This window comes from Triturus cristatus, chromosome 3_1, assembly GCF_964204655.1.
Source record: "Triturus cristatus chromosome 3_1, aTriCri1.1, whole genome shotgun sequence".
NCBI lineage: Eukaryota > Metazoa > Chordata > Amphibia > Caudata > Salamandridae > Triturus > Triturus cristatus.
Window position 1 is genome coordinate 278,544,169 of NC_140583.1, and position 22,594 is coordinate 278,566,762.

Here is a 22,594-nt window from a genome sequence, read left to right on the forward strand (position 1 = left end):
TATTGCAGATCTCTCTTCAAAAGCATTGATCATTAGAGTTATCAATCATATGGCCAAGCACACAAAGATCTCTGCTGGCTGCTCTTATCTCGGTTCCATCTGTCATGCAGAGGACGCCCCCCTGACTTTGACTCTCAGTGCACCAGGGGCGGCCCCTCTGTTGGAGCGGAGGAGCGTCGCCCCACTTAAATTACCCCCAAACATGACAAATAAAATGTTAGGTCATTACAATTTTATCTTTCATCCTCCTGTCCTGAACCGAGCGTCAGGACGGGGGCGGGGCAACTGCTGAATGGCAGCAGGGAGGAGGGTGGGCTGTATGTGCATTCTTCATAGTGCCCATGTCACTTTGGCCAGCCGTCTTGCGGCGGCCAGCCAGACATGCGCAATGTATCTAGCCCAGCTGTCTTAGAGTAAGTGCCGGCCTCCGGGGTGCTGGGGAGCGCCGAGTGAGGCCGCTCCCTCCAATCAGGGCTCTGCTCTCACAGCCTCAGAGTAGGATCGGTGCCTGCACTGCAGCATCCAGTTCCTCAGAAGAGGTCCAGATTGGGTGACGTCGGTTCAGGTAAGTCTTATTTTTAATATTAATACCCCCCCCCCCAACCTCCCCTTAGATGCCAGTCAATAATGGGTGCAACAGCACCGCACCGAACCGGTCGCACTGTTCTCTAAGCTGGCACTGATAAGTCTTACAAAAGTAAAAGCTGGGATTAAGCCTGCCAACCCAGCCCCATTCTCACAGCCGTCCTTTGCCTGCTAGTCATAGAGCACCCCTCAAAGTCTGGATTGAAATGATGTTTAATAGAGCACTGATCACAATCTTGTAACAATGACCCCGTGCTTCAGGTAGCAGTGCTTGGAAAGCGAGAGCATGGGGCCTCAAATAGTGACTGGTTTATAACGAGGGGTGGGGGGGCACAAAGTAGGGGTGTGCAAAGTGTTATAATGCGAGAGGGTTCCCACGTATCGGCCTACCTGTAGATCGCAGTTTCTACTTTCCTTGTGGCTATGCACATGCATAGTTTCTATCACCAGTATTAGCTTGTGCGGTAACTTGTGTATAATAGTGGTTTACTTGCGAGCCCTCTGACAATAGGAATTTTAGGCAACCCAACCATTTTGTACGCTTATGTGATTCTCGTAGGTGACTCAACACGAGCAAAAAATGCTCGTGAAAGCCCCAGTTTGCAAATGAAGCGCACCTTGCATCCTACTATGAGTACAAACCATGATTTGAACAGTTTTAGAGAGAATCAAGTGTAATTTATGAGAAAACCCTCCACGTGATTTCTCATTCTTCACCTTGAACCAAAGTCACGAGTCCCTCTCGTATAAGCACTTCGAGATTATATTCACAAGAGAGTGCAACAGGCTCCGACTCAAGAAGGCAGGGGTCAGGCCAGGATGTAAATCCCACCCCACCATCGGAATGTCATTTTGAGAAGGCGCGTGCGTCCCTGATGGCCATTTTCTGTGACATTCAGCCTCAGACAGCTGCAATGTCAAAAAAAGACAGGATTCCATTAGAGAGTAGCACGGCCCCTCCCCCTTGTCACCCCCTCTCATCCAGACTCCCAACAATGTGCTCAGTGGGCCCTCGCGTGCCTTTCATTTAAATGCAAAGTGCTTTTGCTCAAAGGCTTTCTCAAAAGGGGAAAAGGTCTCATTAGAGGGATGGAAGCTGTAGGGGCTACGAGGGAGGTGGAATTACCAATGCGCCTGGAAGAGCACATATACGGGTGTCAGTCAGAACGGACTCATATTTGGTCTGGCCAGGGAGCTAAGGAAGGCTCGCGTCAGGCACAAAGTGTCCAGATGAGCTACTCATGGATGGAATGCAAACTGCAGCCAATCAGAGAGTGCACTTAAGGGGTATCCATTCGGGCGAGGCTCTAAGCCCGAGAGAGTGACATGGAGGCCAGTTCACTCAAACTAGGGAGCCGGGGCATGGAGCTTATTTCCAGGCTAGGAGAGGCCACAAACATCCGCAAGCAAGGGAGGATCTATAGATCGATTTACGTTGCAACCACCAAACCTGAGTGAGGTAGAAAGAGTCCAGAGGGGCCATCTATCCCACATAAACCTTGGAATCTTTCCATATCTGACTCAGACAGGGAGAGCCTACTCAAGGGCGTAGCTTAGTCAGTGAGATTCAGGGAGTATAAAAAGTGGCAGGCCGCAGGGAGTGGGGGATGGTTGAGATGGCCAAGGTTGGGGATGGACTGTTGACATGAGGAACACGGTCAGTACTGATTAGCATTAGGTGGGCCTCTGCCTAGAGTGACATAGTGGCAGCGGCGGCTGGCACAGGTAAGCGAGGCGAGACGGGGCAGGGTGGGGTTGGGTGGCAGGGGTTTGTAGTTGTCAGAATAGGAATAATTAAATAAATAAATAAATAAATAAATAATACCTATTCCGTCATCTGTCAACTCCCCACACCCCCCCCACTGCACCCCCCCACCCGTGCTTACCAGTGCTGGCCGCGGCTGATTAGTTGGTTAAAAACAATGGTTTGAGTGAGTGCCACTGGCTAGACTATTTGCAAGCATTCACCCCATTACCTTTTAGATGTTTGATTACCAGGAGTATGCCTGGAAATCTGAAACTGGTGTAACTTTCCAATCATACTACTGCAATGTTCGTAAATTCCAAAAAGTAGCACATTTGCACATATTACAAGAACACTAATACGAGTGCAGGTTTACTACCTCTTTGGTGAACTAGGAACTATATATATATATTTATATATACACACAAAGTGGTCTATCAGCATCGAGCTCTTGCTGCCGGTGCAGCGTGTGGGGTGAAAGACCAAAAACCCCCAAGACATTAATTGCAAATGGAGATAACAATGCAATCCCAGAGGCTGTGTTTAGTAGAATCCAGTTTAATAGGCAACCAGTATATTTATAAGACACTATGGGGGAATTTACTAAATCTCTACGCATTGCAGCCCCCCGCGAGGCTGCACTGCGTTGTGCGACAGGGAGGGAGCAGCGGAGTGCCATATTGTTTCTCCATTACTGTAGCAGGAAGCCCTTTGTTGTTTTGAAACAGTTTCTCTACATGCTTTAACCCCTTCGCTGCTGCGGACATTCCGCTGCAGCGCTGGGGGGGGCAGGGGGGCAGCGCGGCGGGCCTGTGCTCATGACGGAGCCGCTCCGTCATGAGCCACAGTTGAGCTGTGCTCATGACGGAACGGTTCCGTCATGACTCCGCCCATTTGCGTTGTCGCCCCGCACAGGCGGGGAAACAGCGCCGCGCAGGCGGAGCGGCCGCCGACAGGATTGTCATGACGGAAGCGTTCCGTCATGAGCACACGGCAACCGTGGCTCATGACGGAACGGTTCCGTCATGAGCAGGGAAGGGGTTAAAAGCAGCACAATCCTGCTTCCTTCCATTCAAAATTAAACTGTCAGCACCAAATTTTCCTGTATTCTGCAGTTCAAAGTTTTACCAATGAGATACAAACTGTACTAACACAAATGAAGACACATAAGAGACCGGCAGGTCAGGACTTCATATGTGCCCAGCGCAACCTGTTTGTGAGGACAGTCTGATCGATCACTAGGCCTGGGCCAAAATTCCGTTCCGTTCGCAGAAATTGCGATAATTTGGCATTTTCGCGTTCCGTGGAAAGCGCGAAAATGTCAAAATTTCCGCATTACGCAGCTTAGCGATAATTTGTTTCTTGCTCGCGCTGTAAAATAATACATTCACGCGTGCGCGCGATCGTCTTACCTGAATCCCCGCGTTTGCCGACAAGTTTTCCCCATCCGGTCGCGTTCTCCACGAGATGTTGGATTGTTGGTAGCCATTTGCGCTGTCTCGCGACAGTTCGTGCCCGCAGTAACGTCATGCGTCACGCGATCACGTCTTTCTTCTCGCGATCATGCACCGCGAGACAAGTGAAAACAAGATGGACGTGTCCGCGAGCAACCGTATGGGTAAGTTGGCGAGCCGCGACCACGCAGAAAATTCCGCGAATGGGCGGGGAAAAAACTTCCGCATCTTCGCGATATTTCCGCGTGTTTGCGGAGATTTTTAACATTTTCGCGAGAATTTGCGAAAGTGAATTTCGCAAATTCCGCCCACCCCTATCGATCACATGGTGAGTCCTTATCCCTTTGTACTCAAAACACTGATGTGACCCGTTATGAAGTGGAGAAAGGGTCCAGAAGCCAAGTAAAGTGACCTATTGGTACAACTTTCAACTGCTTTGAGCTCAAGCTTTGCGTCCACCAACACATTTTGCCCGAGGGGAGCAAAGTGCAGACCTGCTACGAGTGAACAATGCATTACCATTCAAGTATATCGGAAATCACAAAAAAATGAGGGAGAGAATTTTTAAGTAGTTGTGTTGTTTTCATCCTCTCTTCACTAAAACTTGATTGCAACTGTACCAACAAAGAGGAAAGAACAAGCTGCCTATGTTCATCAGGCGGCAATGGCAAGATAAGTCTGCTGGTTAGGGTTATCCCAAGACTAGTTGATATAATACTTAGGACACTGGACCCTCACACGCACTCTTGGTGTCATGCTTCATCATAGGGCCTGCTCTTCACTGCACCAAAGATCTGCTTAAAAGTTGGTTAGTTTGTGATTTAGTGATAGAGAGAAGAATGGGATGCATCATGTAGAGCCCCACAATGATCTAAGACCCCAGACTCACATGAGGGCCTTTGATGTTAGAGATAGTTTAACACCCACGTATTCAGTGACAGGCTCGTACATGGAAACAATCTTCATGCTGAAAGGCAGTGGATTAAGCAGAAAGCAGCAGGTCAGATGCAGGTCACATCAAAATTTCAGGAAACTCAACAGAACATTTAGTGGTTAGTTCAGCTGAGCTGTTGCACGAAAATAGGTCACAATTACCTTCAGTTTCAGGAAACTTGACAGAACATTTGGTGGTGTGCAGATGAGCTATTATATCGAATAGGTCACAAAATAGGTCACCATCATCTTCATCTGCTAGAGAATTGAGCCAAGATGCCTCTCACATTAGGGCCTGCACAGCGGTTTCTCTTGATTAAATACGTAAAAGGGATGAGACAACACATGCACATCCTGCCCTAGAACAATAGGTGATAAACATGTGCATGCTTCTGCAGAGACCACACGCTTATGCAGAAAGCACACATAAAGGTCAGATAGCTTGACCCTATTAGCATTTTACAAAGATATGACCACGTGCTGTGCGGTCACATAAACATGCGCTTTTGTATGCTTAAATTCCGAGAACCTATACCCACACAGTGGGTTTCTGTTTGTCATCATGGAAACTACTAAAGGTCAATATGACGTGATGGTGTACTTACTTTGTGGCTTCTGTCTATAAATTTTGCTGATTCCGTGCTATACTTTCGGAAATCAGATTGCATCTCCACGGAGGTGACTGATCTGTCCTGCAGTATCTAAGTAAACCTATATTACTTTGCCAATTGTGTCTTGGTTTTTCTTTCTCAGATCTTTCCTCCAACATCAGTGCTGGGCAAAGGCAAAGAAAATGGACTGATTTTGTTAGATTAAGTAGTGTACAGTATGCATTTATCACGAGCAACCTTCTTTTTCCAGCAATGCCTGATTTGCTAAATCTGACCAAATCTAATTTGAAGCTAATCAATTTTGATTCATTTTCTTACAGCATAAGTGAGATAGGTTTGGCTACTTAGACAACGTGCCTCCAAGACTGAATGCTTTCCTAGTACTGAGGGTTCAAAAGTCCTGCTTATGAGATCTAAATTTTATCTCTCTTTTCAAAAATATGTTTGATAAGGTTTTAACATCACAAAGTAAAATGATGGGCAGACTGTTGAAACTTTGCAAACACTTACCCCCAGTGACAGATCTGAGTTTAATCCTTTGTATTTTTGCTTGCCACATCATACTAGTTTGGACCCAGCCATGTGCAGATCAGTCTTGACCCTGCTCACATGGGAACAGTTTAGCTCAAACTGACCAAGCCAAGTCCTCCCTGCACCAGAAAAAAGCATTCTAGGACCTGTTTCAGCGAATCACCCCTCATCAGCTAGGCTACCTTGAATCCAGTGACACAGCGAGCAAGGGGCCCACGTCTGGGCATATCCTTAGCCACTTAGGGTGCACATGATGTTGCTATATGCGCCTTAAGTGTCAAAAGGTGGAGGCAAAAGCTTGGTTGATGATATTGCATTATACAGAACAACCTCAATACAATAACTCATGGCTGGCAGAAATTTTGCTCTTATTCTTTTCAATTTGGGTACCAGAGAGGGACCTGTAAGGTCGCTGGCCAAATGTGACAACATGGCAGAAAGTAATACCTCTCTTGATTTTAGGTTTGATAAATAAAGCCGGTGGCCACCTCTAACATGGAGTCAAATTTCTAGATATTTATATATACTCACCCTGGTGATATATTCTCCCTTGAAAATGCACATACTTTGTGTATTAATTTTTGGGCAAAAGATACTATGTTCATTTTTGCAACATCCACAGTCAAATAGTTGGTTCCACAACAAGAACCCAAATCAGTAACTAGACGTTGTAGCTTATTTGATATTATCTACAAATTAGAGGACTGGCATGGCAGGTCTGCTTGATTTTGGAGGGCAAGTTCTATCATATATGTTGTCAGAACTCAAGTCTACAACATAGATATTACAAAGTAGGGGACCTGCACACTGCCATGCTTCAAGCCCTTATAATGACCTTTTCTCAGCTTCAGAAAGCTATAGAAAGCCTCAACATCACTTAGCATCAAAAGGGCTCTTCAGGACATTGTACATCATACTCACTATCCACGGTGCTGACCTGCTGTTAGCTAACAATACCTCATATTATAACATTACCTACACAGAATGACAACAAACCACAATTTTCTGTTACTTGGAAATATCCAGCTTAGCCCAAGCAGTTAACTGCTGTGATGTAAGTAGTTTAGAGTATATGATTAGTAATAAAGGAGTTATTTCTTTTATAAAATAGGTACGTCAAACTATACATCTAAATACATTGATTTGGGAAATGCCTGCTTTACATTGCCTCCAGTATCAACCTAAGTCATCTTGCATTGTTCCCAGGCCTTGATTACTTGAGCCTGCTACCATTAATGATCCAGCAAAGCTACTGAGTCTTTGTTTAGCCAATGCATTTCTAGTTACCAGTACCCAGGAGAGAAGGGACAGCTTGCAGTAGTGCCTGTGGAACAGTCAAATACTCCAGATCATTATTTGACTCTAGGGGAAGGTCAAGCCATGAGCTGGCACCTGAAAAACACCCCTACTCCGCTCCACAACTTCAACCACATACCAGACAGAGATATGCAAAATGAGTGTCGATAACGAAAAGCCTGAGGAACACAACCTCTATAGCAACTTTTCAGGTAAAATAAAGATCAGAGACTGGAATATTGAGTACTATGTACAAGGACAAGGAGGGGATCCATCTCTTTAAGAGCTGAGCAGAACTCTACCTAATGGGACGCCAATGAATGCTGAAATCTGTGATGCTTCACTGCGCTGAAGGCAGTCTAAAGATCCAAAGGCCACCAGTAGCACTTTTGCCAGGGCCATGGCAGAAAAGTGGTTCTTTACAACACCCGACAAAGGATTTCAGCTCCACTCGCAGGTTTAAAATCCGACTGACAGGTTTGTAGCCACTCTATCTACCATAGGGTAACAGGTGAAGACAACCTAAAGCTCCACCGACAGTGAACGGCATCCACTATTGCTGTCCCTTGAGGCTGGAAAGGTTATACTCTGGCTTGGAGCTGGGGACAGAACTGTGAAACCATCATATTTAGAATATGCGTAAGTGTCTTTCCAGATTTACCATACAATTCCTACATTGGGGGACAACAGTACCTTTAATCCGATATGAACAATAGGAAAAGTAAACCAATAGCTACCAAAAATTAAAGGAAAAAAATGAAATGATTAAGATATTCACAACTAACGTAGGGTCAAGTGACATTTCAGATGCAGTCATACAAAGCAAGAAAACCAGCCTCACACACTCTTATTTTCTCTCTCTCACAGACACACCCTCATGGAGAAATCACACAGGAAGTTTAAAATCAACCACACACAAACAGCCACAGAGCAGATAGAGAGCAACCATAAGCAGATAGTTACAGGTTAGCCACACACAGGCAACAAGCGGTAGTCAAAGAAAGGGATCAGAAAGAAGTACATCTCGTACAATAAGTTCCCAGCATCTCTGCCCTGAACCCCACTGTCTCCTCATCCACTAGTTGGCCAGAGGCCTTCTTCTTGACCTACCTTCATCCTGTGCATTATCTTCCTCAATGTCAAGGTACAAGGTCTCCTCCCAGCTGGGCGAGTGGGTTGGTTGGGCTGCAGAGTGGGTGACACCTTGAGCTGTACGTTTCTTTGTCTCATCTGAGCTGCTTTTCCTGTAAAGCCAAACATGGATAACTTTTAGACACTCCACCATCTTCACATGAATGGGGCTGACTGGTAAAAATTCCAATTAACCTTTTGCAGAATGTTTCTGCTAGATCCAATTGGTTGCATGTGGGTTTTTGGGGAAACAAATAACCAATATGAAGACTTGTATTCGGTTACATTTTGTAACTTATTGTGGTAGACAGAGAAAGCTTTCTTCAGCATGATAAAGTCTTTGTCGCGGAAGAGAAGGGTCGCGGTGAATGAAGTTGGTCTGTTTTTCTTAGGTGGGAGCTAAACATTCCTACTGAATTCCCTTGGTTGGGGGATCATTAGTAAAATTATAAATGAAAGTGAAGTGTGAGGTAGGTGTGGTGTCTTTGTGCCTTTCAGTACTGTCATTAGGTTCTATGTTTAAAATGCTACAAGTAGAGTGTTAATGTTCAACTGTGCCGACCGCTGAGGGGTTGATGTCTTGGTGCATTAAAGAGAAACTGGGCGCATAAGTCGGATGAAACTCTTCGTTTCTTCGGACGTCAACTCTGTTACAGAGGGAAAACTGTTCCCCTGTCCCTGCTAGTTCCTCCTTCACTTGATTCGAGCTCTATGACACTGCAATTGGGGTCACCTTTAAATGGAGTGCTTGTTAGTTTTCAGATACCCTCTTTCTACCACTAAATCGGCTGGTTAGTGCTGTTTTGTGTAGCAGATTGCTTCTTAACTATTTCTCACAATTGCTTATCTTGCCAGGCAATACACATAAGCCGTCAGATGGTTTATTAGTGGATTTTAATGAGGGCTAAAGACAGCACCATTTGTAAAACCAGTTTGGCTCAAAGAGCATCTCCATGCAATTATCTCAGAGCCATAGTCTAGGTGTTTGCTTTTCCAAGCATTGGGGACAAGTCGAGACATCACTGGACAATTTTCCAGCTCACCTAGACTGGGCTGATGAGCGCTTTGGAAGGATGGTTACAGATATCTTTGTGAAACCATCACATGTAAACTCTGCCTGTAGCCTTGATGCACAGTACCTAACTTGTTGACCATCTTAGAATTTTAATTTCTAAAACCTTAGAAGAACTTAGCCCAGAGAATAAATTTTCCAAAGACAGCAAAACCATGATTTGAAAGCAACACAATATTTGAAGCGTAGAAAATTGGGTTCCTGGTTGAGGGGGGTGAAGCCATACTCAAAAAGCAACCACAATTTTCGACACAGTAAAACACGAGCAAACCCCAAATTAACCTATGCTTAACCCTCTGGCATTTTCACACACAAACCGTTAGGCTTAAAGTATTTATGTGGTACTTAAACAGTAATAAAGTGAAAACACAACACCAGAAAAATCCTACACCAATTTAGAAAAATAGGGTTCATTTTAATAAATTATTTGACACCAAAACGACAAACCTCTAGTCAGTAGAACTGATCATGTTGGACTGGGAAAAAGTCACAAGTTGAGGCTGACTGCAATGGAGAATGGGCTGGATACAAGGACCTTGTTAGCACTGCTGAGAAATGTGCCTAAATCCTGGGTGTGGAGTGTCATGCTGCACAGCGGCGGCCCAGAGGAGTGATGTGAGGTTCACATTGAGGACACGTTGCACAGCGGCGGTTCTAATGCACTGTGAAGTCTGCAATGCATCGGTTCCAATGAGAAGCTGCGAGGGCAGCGTCGAGGGTGCATCATGCAGTGATGGTTCCGATAAGATGCGAGGGGTGTGATGTGGGCTTGCGTCATGCTGCATCATGATGCATCGGTTTCTATGAAGAGCTGCAAAGAGCTGCATCAGGTTTGCACTGTGCTGCGTCGGTTCTGGTAGAGATCCCAGCTGGGCTGGGAGTGCACCTTTGCCCCAAATCTAAGGATCCAAGACTGGAGGGGCACCACTTGGGGGGTTAGAACTCAGAGCAGGCAGAGTTCAGATGTAGGGGGTCAAAAGCCTTTTCGGTCCCTGGGGCTCTGATGAGAAGGCCATTACTTTTTCTCAGTTTCAAAAAGCTATAAAAGCCTCATGACCACTTAGCATTAAAAGGGCTCTTCAGGACATTGAACATCATACTCACTATCCACGGTGCTGACCTGCTGTTAGCTAACAATACCTCATATTATAACATTACCTTCACGGAATGACCACAAACCACAATTTTCTGTTACTTTGAAATATCCAGCTTAGCCCAAGCAGTTAACTGCTGTGATGTAAGTAGTTTAGAGTATATGATTAGTCATAAAGGAGTTATTTCTTTTATAAAATAGTTACTTCATATTAGACATCTAAATACATTGATTTGGGACATGCCTGCTTTACATTGGAGTCACACTGGTGGTCCTAGGTTAAAGATGCAAGTCCAGTCCTTTTCATCTAGGCAGCAGAGTATCAGGGCAGTCTTTTTTGCAACAGCACAGCAGTCCTTCTTCTTAGTCTTTCACAGGGCAAGATGTGTACTAAAGAGTTGGGCCTGAGGGTCCAATATTAATACTTGGTGCCAGCTTTGAAGTAGGAGATGTTTCTAAAAGGTTCCACACCCAGAGGTGTTTGGAATTTCTTTCACCCCTCCCTCGCCCAGCTTGTCTGGGGGCACCAATGACTAGTGTGAAACTCTTTGTGAGTGTTCTGAGACAGGATCTTTGTATTGTGAAAGTGTGGTAGGTGACAGCTCCACCCCTTCATCAAGTCAGAAATGGCCCATCCTACCAACACCTATTCCCCCTTTGTCTCACTGTCTGGGAGTAATAAACAAAGACCAACTGCCAGCTACATCTTGTCATGTGGCCCCGGATACAGGCTGCAGGCACAAAATGGTTGGGACAAGAAAATGCCATATTTCTAAAAGTGGCATTTTCAGAATTGTGACTAAAATCTGACCTTAACATTAAAGAAGGTTTTAAATTATAATTCTTTAGACACCAAATTTGACATTACTACCTGCTCCCAATTGAAAGTTATTGCTTATTAAATATAATTAGTTAACCCAATGTTATCCTATGGAAGAGGAGGACTTTACAGTAGTGAAAAATGAATGTAAGGGTTTCTCACTACCAGAACATGTAAAGCGTAAAAGTACACGCTCAACTTTTTGAATTCACTGTACCCTGCCCTATGGGCTGTTTAGGGCCTACTCTAAGGGTAACATATGCATTAGAAAGGAAGGTTTAGGCAAAATGTTTATTTTGACAGGTCAAAATGGCACTTTAAACTGCACACACAGGCTGCTGTGGCAGGACTGGGAGATTTTAAAAGCTACTTAAGTGGGTGCCACTTTGAGTGCTGTAGGCCCATTAGTAGCATTTAATTTACAGGCCCTGGTTACATGTACCACCACTTTAAGAAGGGCTTACAAATAAATTAAATGTGCCAACTGGGTGTAAGCCAATGTTCCAATGTTTAAAGGAGGGAGCAGAAGCATTTTAGTACTGGTTGTCAGCTGTAAAGTCCACAGAGTCCTGCCAGCCAACAAAAACGGGTTCAAAAACAGGAGGGCAAAGGGAAATCATTTGGGAATGACTCTGCAAAGAGGGCCAAGTTGAACATGAAGGTGATGCATTTTTATGGCTATTGAGGAAATCGTTCCACTGAAAGCCTAGGTTCCTACATAGGTTGGCTCAACAGGACCTGTAGAGAAATCTTTACTAATCAGTAAACAAGCATCATATGTCCAACCGTCCCAGGCCTTCAGCAGCCTGGGAACTGGTGGGATTATATCAGAAGGAAGGATTCCTTGTGGGGCACCCATGGTTCTACGACCAGACCCAAGCAGCCTCGCCCTCAGACCGATACCTACGATTAGCCCAGGTGACATCCAGTCACAATTTTAGAAATGTTCTTAACTTTTTCGCCAATCTGCATTGTGTTTCATTTTTTATTAACATGGGTATATCTAATGATAGATATGTTTGTAAAGTAATGCATTTGTGTTTTTTTCTAGACTTTTAAAGATTGCGGTTTATACAAATATATCTTAATTTTTAGTCAGATTGCTTAGACATTGCTCGTTGTTTTTTACTGTGTGTTGCTTATCTAATTGGGCCTTCCAATCATCTTCAGAGGAGCAGCTTTGGCCTGACGCTACCATAAACAAAGAATACAAGTAACCTTTTGCAACTATTGTTCCCTTTTTTCCTCAGGACTCATGCCCAGTTTGTGCAAATAGATGGTCTCCTTCATTAATATATTGCTGACTATGTTCTTTGAAAGGGGTACAGTTATTTCAACCTTACTCAAAAAATCATGACAGAAATTCTAAAAGTAAATAATAAAAAATTACCAAAAAAGCGAAATGCAAGGTGAATTCCATTCCATACACTGTGTTACTCTGAAACATGCTTTTCAAAATAGCGCTTTCTGAATAAATGGCACAGGAAAATCAGGAAAGGCAGGGGTGGTGGAGGGGGAACAGAGTAGGATACAACAAAATCAAGGGGGACAAGAAATGAGTGAGGGTGTACATAAGAGGAAAGAGGAAAGCAGGGGAAGCATGAAGCAGGGTTGACAAAAAGGAATTTCAAGGAAACAGGAAGTGCCAGGAGAGAGAATGGGTATATATAATAATAACTGTTGAAAAACTAAAGGGCATATAAGAGAAAGAGTTATGCAAAGCTTTTCTTTAAAAAAAAAAAGGAAGAACTAAAAAAAAAAATTGTTACTAGAGTGCCATGGCCCACTAATCCCAGGGAGAAACGGTGAGGTCACAGCCGGAGGAACAACAGGATTAACTTTCGTTTATGTAATTTGAACAAAGCATCCTTAGAATTGGACATGCTACCATCTTGGTCCGCGGTTTTAAGGTTTGAGGACGGGACAAGGGGATCTGGAAAATAGCTGGAATGCATAAATCCTCAATCCCTTGGAAAAGCCATCAGCTGCTGTCCCACGGTAGCTCTGGGATTTGCAAAAGAAGTACAACTTCGCCAATTCTCAGCAAAATCTTTAATTCGCGTGGATTAGTTTAAGGCTGTATGTTGTATAAGTGTTGTATAAGTAATACGCAGCACATGCCTTCGTATGATGTTCAGGGGATTTAAAGCACACGCGCCTGGGACTCCCCCACCCAAACCAGGAGGTCCGATAATGTTTTGCCATATATGGAAACACAGATATGCGGCCTCTTGTGAGCTGTGCCTGATGTTTGGGCGACTCTAGAGTGTTTGTGTGTGACTTGAAAAGCAAGAGTTCCGTAATTGTGTTTTTCAGAAAGGACCAGCCCGCCTTCACTATGACTATCCGGGCCTGATTCACAAAGGTAAACTTACACTTTGTCTAAGTTTACTATTTTTTGGTATTCACAAACTACACATTTAATTATACTAATAGTTGTTTTAAGACTGCAGAGACTCTTCACTCATGGCAGAGTCTACGCACATAAAAGATAGGCCTGTCCTTTAACTATTATCAAAATTAAACTCTTGTTTGTGAATACCAAAAAATAGTATACTTGCCCAAAAGGGTAAGTTTACCTTTCTGAATCATGCCCCAAGTCTCAAATTGATGGCAGTGCGATAATTTAATTTATTTGTCTAAACTCTGTTGCTATTTTGTGATGTGCGTAGCTGTCTACGTGCAGCATTATGTGCACCTATATTTCCAAAGTGACTACCATTTTGCCCCTGCTTAGAGGCTGTTGTCTGATTGCACTACAAAGATGTGTGATTGAACCAATGTAATGGTCTGTAAATTTTGTTTGTGAAGGAATATGTGTTTTTCACTCAAATTAGTAATGTGGGATAGTTCTGGAATGTTTGGGACAGTTGTTTGACTCAATCTGTCAGACCCATTGTGCGTCACTTAACTCTGAAAAAAGACAGATTTGTTTTGCCTGTTTGTTTTTACACTTGCCTATGGCTGTCCTGTGACTGAGTGTAACATCAATGCTGATAAGAGTGGGGCAGTTCTGTGAAGATTACCGCTTTTAGACTGTGACTATTTTTAGGTCGAAGCCTACCAGACAGACAGCTGTTTGTTTGCAAAAAGAATTCCTTATGACATTCTGAAAACTTATCTGGGATTGCATTCCACTAATTGCTTACCATTGGCTTGCTTTCTATTTGCTGGCTTTATTTGTTTTAGGCTGCGCAGCAAGTGTTTTTCCCCTCCCGTGGAGCATAGCCTGTTCACCATCGCTCCTTGTATTTTTCCACGAAGTGCTCGCTTTCTGTAAAAAAGGCCTTTATATTTTGTTCTTATCTTGTCGCATTTGCTTTACATTCAAAGAGAGAGGCCAAATGTCAGCCTCTGCCTAGAAATCTTGGCGCTTACTTTTCTTTCACTTACTTCAAAGTGAGAGGATTTATGTGACAATCTTGCTGGATATTGGGGATAGGAAAGTAAAGTATTTTTTGTAGTACACAACAACATTTACATTTTTGTATATAATCTGTGCAGATATTTCAGAATGCATAAGAATTAAGAAAGCACCAAATGAAGTACTTTTTAAATTTTTTTTGAAGTGTGGTGGAAACAAATATTTTAATAAGATCAAAACAACTCAATACACTAGGTAAAGCCATTTCCACACATTATACGCTATATAGTTTTATCAGTAAAACTGTATGTGGAAATGTAATGGTCATTGCAATTGAACTTGTGATGTCTGTAAAGGCAAAGAACTACCACACCATGCATACTCCAGTCCACCCAACTCCACTCTACGACACTCTACTCAGTGCCACTCTACGCTACTACACTCTACCCCAAGCCATTCTAGGCCACTTCTCTCTACGCCATGGAACTCCACTCTACCACTCTCTATTCTATGCCACTTCACTCTATGCCATTTTACTCTAGGCCACGACACTGCCTACGACAGTCCCCTCTACGAAAGCGCACTCTATGCCATTTTGCTTTATAATAGTCCACTCTATGACTGTCCACGTCATTTACTTCACTCCAGTCTATGGCAGTTTACTCCATTCTTCGCTATGCCACTCTACACCCTTCAACTCTATGGCACTGTAATCTACTCCACTGTATGCCACTCCACTGTACAACACTCTAAGCCACTTCATTCTATGCCACTTCACTCTAGGCCACCCCGTGCCACTCTACTCCACTATATGCCACACCACTTCACAACACTTTACTCCACTCTAAAAAACTCCATAACACTCTATGCACTTCCAAACCGGTTCACTTTGTGACCCTCTACTCTATGACAATGTACTCTACTCCACTCTATGACCCTCCATTTATGACCTTTGCTCTACACCACTCTATGCCACTCTGTTCTACGAGACACTATGCCACTATAATAAACTCTACTTCACGCCACTCTATGACACTACCTTGCCACTCAACTCTGTATGACACTCCATGCCACTCTATGCCCCTCCACGGCACTCCACTCCACACAACTCAACTCTAAGCCACTCAACTCTATGCCACTCCACGACACTCCGCTCCACTCTATGTCCCTCCACTTGACTCCATTCTACGCCACTCTGTGACACTCAATGCCACTCTACTCCACTTTACACAACTCCCTCTATGCCACTTTACTCCAGTCTACACCACTCCAATCTACAACACACAACTCCACTCTGCTCCACTCTGCCACTCCAGTGTACGCCACTCTATGTCACTCCACTCTGTGACAATTTATGACACTACTCCACTCGACATCACTCCGCGCCACTCCATGCTACTAACTTTTAGCCATGCTCAACAGTATCCATGCTGGTGTACAACATAGCTAAAACACATTGGCAAAGCCAATAGGTCTTGATTAGGCGAGACCTATTGGCTTTGCCAATACCTGTTTATCAAGTGTGTTTGGCTGTTTTTTAAGTAATTGTTTTGTGCAGTTGTTCTCCGACAGTATGTTGATGACTGTCTGTATATAGTTGGTCTGTGCCTGTGAATTACTGCATTAGTTTAAATGCTCTAATTGTGAGCAATAATGCCCTGGTTACTTACCGGTAATCTTCATTACTCCGAGTATTGTCTTTCCCGCCACATGAGTAACAAAGTGAGCTTCAGCTCCACACCAGAACCCTCTAAAGCAAAGTTAGCATCCCATGCCTCCCATCCCTCCCCAACATGGCCGACCCTCGTCACCCCTGACCTACTATAAGAGGAGAGTCACCCCATCTCACTACCTGTAGAACTACCAAGCCCCAAGAACAAATGAAGCTGATAAAACAAGAGGGAGGGAGGGATGGGAACTTATATGGCGAGGAAGACAATACTCGCAGTAATGAAGATTAACGGTAAGTAACTTGGGTATTACCTCCTCGTAAGTCTTCCTCGCCACCTGAGTAACAAAGAGAGCACATACCCAAGCCAAGCGGCTTCATGGAACACACAAGGAACTACTGACAAGTAGGTGATGCAAAAGAGCCAGGTTTAATCCAAAACTTATCAGGCAAATGGAGAAAAACAGAAGAAAAACACAGAAGACAGGAAGCTTCACAAGCCAGAAGTACTAGCCACGAGAACTGCCTCAGCAAAACCCCCGTAGATGGACCACCCAAAACCACTCCGTAGTGATCCATGAACATGTGTGGGGAGGACCAGGTTGCGGCCCATCAGATATCCTTGGTAGACACACCCTTGAAAGAGGCCCAGGAGACAGACAGCCCCTGGTACACCTACCCTGAACCAGGGCTGACACTGCAGAACCCTGAGAATCATAGGCCAGCAAGATAGCCTGCTTGATCCATCTACACAAAGTGGAGAGAAAAGGCTTGTGACCAGATCAACCGGACCAAAAGTGACAAACAAATTGTCACAGCAACAGATTGGTGCAGTCTGTTCCAAAGGAGAGGGAAGACTGCACCCCAGACTCCAGAACCGGAGGGAAAGAAGCCAACACCACATTTCGGGAGCGGTTGACAGCCGAACGGACCTTGGGCAGGAATCCCGGGTCCGGGCGTAATACAAGATTATCCGGAAGGACCCACAAGAACAGAGGAGAACGCAGAAAAGAACCCAGCTCCCCGATCCAACCAGCTGATAGCCACCAAAAACACCACCTTCAAGGTGAGGAACTTCAAATCCACCGAACCCAGGGGTTTAAAGGGAACACCCTGAAGGGTCCGTAACATCAACGGAAGATCCCAGGAAGGAGCCAGGCAAATTGCCCGAGGTCGCTGCAAAAAGAAACTCTGAAGCAAATGGGTCACCAAAGGATCCAGCCCATCCGGTATAGGACTGCGAAAAGCCCTCAAGCCCGCCCAATGAGCCCGCAGAGTAGAAGGAGCCAGCCCAGGGAAGACTCATTGGCGAGGAAATCGAGCACCCTCAAGGAATCCGCAGACACAGGGTGAACCCCCTTTGACACACACCACCGAGAAAAGGAACTCCAATGGCGGGAATAAGAAAGAAAAGTAGCCGGACAACGGGAAACCTGAAGCAATTCCACCACCTCTAAGGAGCAAGCCTGCACAAGCAAGGTCAACCCCTCAAGAGCCAGGCCTGAAGATGAAGCCGATGCAAAACCCCCACTGGAAGCGGTGGGCATGCAAGGGGTAAGGAAGATTCAGAATCGCCCAGCACTCCTGGACAGCCATCTCCCTCAGAAGAGAAAACTGAGGGCGGTGAACCCAGCTGGGAAACACCAGCAGAACAAACGCCCCATCCTGGTGAATCTTGCACAGGACATGTTGAATCAAGGGAATTGGGGGAAAAGCGTAAAGCAGGCCTACGAAACGAAAACGCATCCAGTCGCCATGCCCCCGGGCACGGGGGAAGAATGCATAAGCGAGGCCAGAGAGCAGTGAACTCGTCAGTGAACAAATCCACTGCTGGGTACCCATACCGGACCTGCAGCTGACGGAACACAGGGAACCTTACGGAAATGGCAGCCATCTGAGGAAACACCCTGCTCAGGCGATCAGCCACACAGTTCCCCCTCCCCGGGAGATAAACTGCCATGAGGGACAAGACCGATGCCTCTGCCCAAGAAAGGATCTCCTGAGCCTGGAGCCAAAGGGAGCCCACCCTGCAATCCCCCTGATGATTGAGGTAGCCCATCACCACCTGATTTTTCATCCGGACCAGAATATGATGTCTCCGGAGAACTAGGGCAAACTCCAGACATGCCAGATGTATGGCGCTCAACTCCTGAAAGTTGGATAAGCATCCTGCCTGCAGGTGATCCCACCGACCCTGAACAGACCAGGAATCTGAGGTCGCCCCCCAGCCCAGGGGGCTGCCATAGGTCGTGACCACCCAGGAAGGGGACACCAGGAACGGGAGACCCTTGGAGAGATGGGACTCCGCACCAACCACCAACCCAGATCGGATCGAATCTGCGGGGACACAACCACTGGGAATTCGTAATCCTCCGAACAGGGAGCCCACCGCAACAGAAGGTGGCTCACCAATGGGTACAGAGGGAGGCGAGCCAAGGGTAGCTCATTGATAGTTGCCGACATCAACTCCTGCACCCTCAAGCACTGACGGACAGGGGCATAGTCCTGAGCCAGGAGACAACCCAGGTCCCTCCATAAGTTAGTCCTCCACTCCAATGGCAAGAAAACCATCCCCCGGACCATGTCCAGGCGATCCCCAATGAACACCAAGTCCTGGGAAGGCACCAGGTGAGACTTCATGTGGTTGATCAGGAATCTGTGGACGGACAGAACCTCGCACACCCTCTGGATGTGAAGAGTCCCCTTAGATAAAGAAGAGGCAGAGATCAGCCAGTTATCCAGGTAAGGAAAAACCCTAATCCCTTCCCTGTACAGGATCCCAACCAAGGGGGTCAAAACCTTTGTGAAGACCCTTGGGGCAGAAGACAAACCAAAAGGAAATACCTGGAACTGGAGGCGACTGCCCCCCACGTGAAACAGGAGACAAAGCTGAGAAGAGAGGTGGAGGGGCACATGGAGGTAGGCATCTAGGAGATCCAGTGAAGCCACCACCTCCCCCAAACCAGCAGCGGGATGATCTCCTGCAAAGAGAGCATATTAAATTTTACATTGGGAATGAAAGAATTTACCCGCTTAAAATCCAACACTGGGTGGAAGTCCCCAGAAACCTTCCTCACCAGAAACAGGATGGAATAAACACCCAAGCCCATCTTAGAAGCCAGAACTGGACTAATGGCCCCTTTTGAGAGAAGATCCTGAACACCGGCCAACAAAGTCTCTCTTTTTTGTGGTGCCAAAGGCCTGAGGGAGGGAGTCAAACACGATTGAGTAACCCTCCCGCACAATCCGTAGGCCCACTGATCTGAGACTGAGGACTCCCAGGAGGCGACGAAATTCAACAGCGGTCCTCCCACCGGAGCACCGACAGCCAGGACCCGAGGATAGTCAGGATTTTGATGCGGGGGTCGAAGTAGCCGACTGAGACCGGGATTTGTTAAAGAACGGGTTGCCTAGGCCGTGACCCCGACCTCGAAAGGGCAGGCCCCCCTAGGGGTAGAAGAAGGAGCAAAAGACCTTCTGGGACAAAAAAATGGCCCAGAGAAGGACGGATGTCCTCCACAGACTTCTTAACCATCTCCTCCAGGGAAGAACCAAACAGTTTTGCCCCTGAAAAGGGAATCTTCATAAGGATCACCTTCTCGGCCGCGGCCGCTTTCCAGCGACGAAGCCACACCTGACAACAAGCCTGAATAATAGGAACTCCAGCCCCCAAGGTGTCGAAGGAGATATCAGACAACAGCCTTGTCTGCTGCTCCATGATCACCAGAGAAGGAACAACATCAGCCCCCTGTTCCAACAGTTCAGCAAATGATTGGAAGTCCTTTGACAGAGATTGGACCGTGTAAGATAAATAGGTGGAAGCCCTAATGGAGAAGATGGCCGCCGCATAGGAATGATTAGCAGCAGCTTCCACTCTCTTATCGACCTGGTCCAAGGGAGATGCATCCTCGGAAATGATAGACTCCTGAGAAGCCAGACCAGCCATGAGAGAATCAACCCTCACGGAAGACGGAAAGTCCTTCGCAAAGTCCTGGATGACGTAGCTTTTAGATAGGTAATGGGGGAAAGCCTGCATGTCCCCCTCCTGCCACTCATTGTCAATCACCCTCTTTACAGAAAGATGCAGAGGCAAGGACTCGGGCTCCTTTTGCTGATAATGCATGAAAAAATCCTCAGACAGCTCATCGACAGGAGAAACCGGTAAGGCCATGCTGTCCTTGATGTGCTGAAGGACTTCTCTCATTTCCTGGTCCTGCACATAACGACCCCTGAGCTCCTCCTCCTCACCCTCACCCTCAGTGCATGGAGGAGGGTCCAGTTGCTGACGCTTAGGAGAAGAAGGGCACTGCCCCCTCGCGTTCTTCAAAGGCTGCTGCCACCGCAGCCTGAAGCATGGACTGAATTTTTTGCAGAGATAGGGACTCTGTTGGAGGCTGGGAGCTGGATCCCATCACCACTGGGGGATCCTCACCAGGCTCCATTGCTGGGATACATCAGGAAATAATTCACAGGGAAGAGAAGTGAAGCACAGCAAAAAAACACGTAGACTGCTAAGGATTGGAGCAAATCTCCCTTAGTACCTACTCCTGTCGTAATCTTGAGGTGAGATAGCAAAAAACTATCACCACACATAGCCAGGCAACACTCACAAGTGGGAAACCTCCCCTGCGAGACTCCGCCCCCCTTGAAGGCCAGATAGGCCCGGCGATACAGACCATCGTAAACCTCCACTGCCATTGAGAGCACAAAAGACATGCGACTCCAGCCTTCCCTGCCTGACAAGCAGATAGAGCAGGAGCAGGGAGGGAAGCAACAAGTCCGTCAAAAGAGATGCGCCAGCACCGCAACTGGGCACCCCAGCCTCTCAGGTAAGCCTTGTGTTGAGGCCGCCATTGTAACCGCTCACGTCTCAGCGGGAGACAAGGCGCGAGTCTGGAGCAACAACCAGGCCCGCACCCAGGCGTAACCTGAACCGATTCCGCATGCCCTTGTCCCAGACGGCTCTGAGACGTGGGTATACCACTGGGCTGTGGTTCAAGTCTACCGGAGCTAAATAACACAAAGGTTAGCTGGAGCCGAGCCACAATGGGGAAAAAAAAACCTGCCCGGGCTCCAGGACCAGTGCCATCCCGACCCGCATACTTAGGGTCACCATGGGCGACGAGCCCCCACACCCCATGGCTCACTAACGCAGAGTCTAGCCCTCCCATAAGGTGTGAGAGAGGAAGGGGGCACACCCCAGGAAATGGGCCCGCCTTGAGCAGGGCCTCCTCCCACGTGTCGTAGATCCTGCTAGAGCAAGACCGCGACTTAACTGAACATGCGCACTTGGAGAGTTCAGCGCAGAACAAAATTAACAGGTTGTGGGATGGGCAGACTCTCTTCTTATAGTAGGTATGGGGTGACGAGGGTCGGCCATGTTGGGGAGCGATGGGAAGCATTAGATGCAAACTTTGCTTTGGAGGATTCTGGTGTGGTGCTGAAGCTCACTTTGTTACTCATGTGCCGAGGAAGACTTACGAGGAGGTAAATTAGTTGTTCCCTGAATACGAGTTGCTGCCTTTGTCCAGCTGTTCGTGGTAGTTTTGTTAAAAGTGAACCTGTGCTTTTTCTAGGACTATCTAGGAATGCGTCCATTCTAAAAAAAAGCTAAATGTCAAGAATGTGTATACCTCTCAATTTACTAATGCATGAGCTAACACACTAAGGAACATCTGCTACAGTGAATTCTTCCCAATTGATATCCCTAGAGCTTCTCAGAGCATCCTCGAGGCTTTTGGCAAGATAACCGTGTAAGAGAATAGCATGTTTAACATGATTAGCATGGTGCAGAATGTATGCATTTATATGTTCACAGAAATGTGCGTTGGTGGATTCATGTAGTACTATAAAGGAACCCTTGCCCCGAGACACCATTTGTTACCGGTCCAGAAACTGTAAGAAGCAAACGATTATTGTAACAAAAATAACGAGCTAAAAATAAATCTGTTTAAATAATTGAAGCTGTTCAAAACCTTGAAATAAAGCTGTTAGAGAAGCATGCCCCACACGTCAGCATGTTACAGACGTGCTAGCTACAGATGGTCGAATGTCAGTTTTGTAAGAATTCCAACAGAAAAGCCAGGGTAGACAAACAAATGATCTCCCTTGGGGCTGCATGTAAGGGAAGCTGATGGTGCTGTAGATGTTCATGAGGAGAAAACAGCATTCTCATCCGCCCGCTTGCCAGCTTGAATGCAAGAGCCGGTAGTACAAAATTTTGTATACCCCTCTATTTAGCATAAAAGACTAATTATATAACCTATTAACAGTAATATTATAAACGGGTGA

At 46.1% G+C, this 22,594-nt stretch overlaps 1 protein-coding gene across 1 annotated transcript in view; it reads right to left on the reverse strand.

Annotated features, from left to right (window-relative positions):
• CCDC33 (coiled-coil domain containing 33) overlaps positions 1 to 22,594 on the reverse strand; it is a 1,193,032-nt gene that overhangs the window by 811,325 nt on the left and 359,113 nt on the right. The window contains exon 5 of the mRNA XM_085643888.1: positions 8,265 to 8,398. Within this exon, the coding sequence (XP_085500014.1) occupies positions 8,265 to 8,398 (134 nt within the window). The remainder of the gene's footprint in view (positions 1 to 8,264; positions 8,399 to 22,594) is intronic.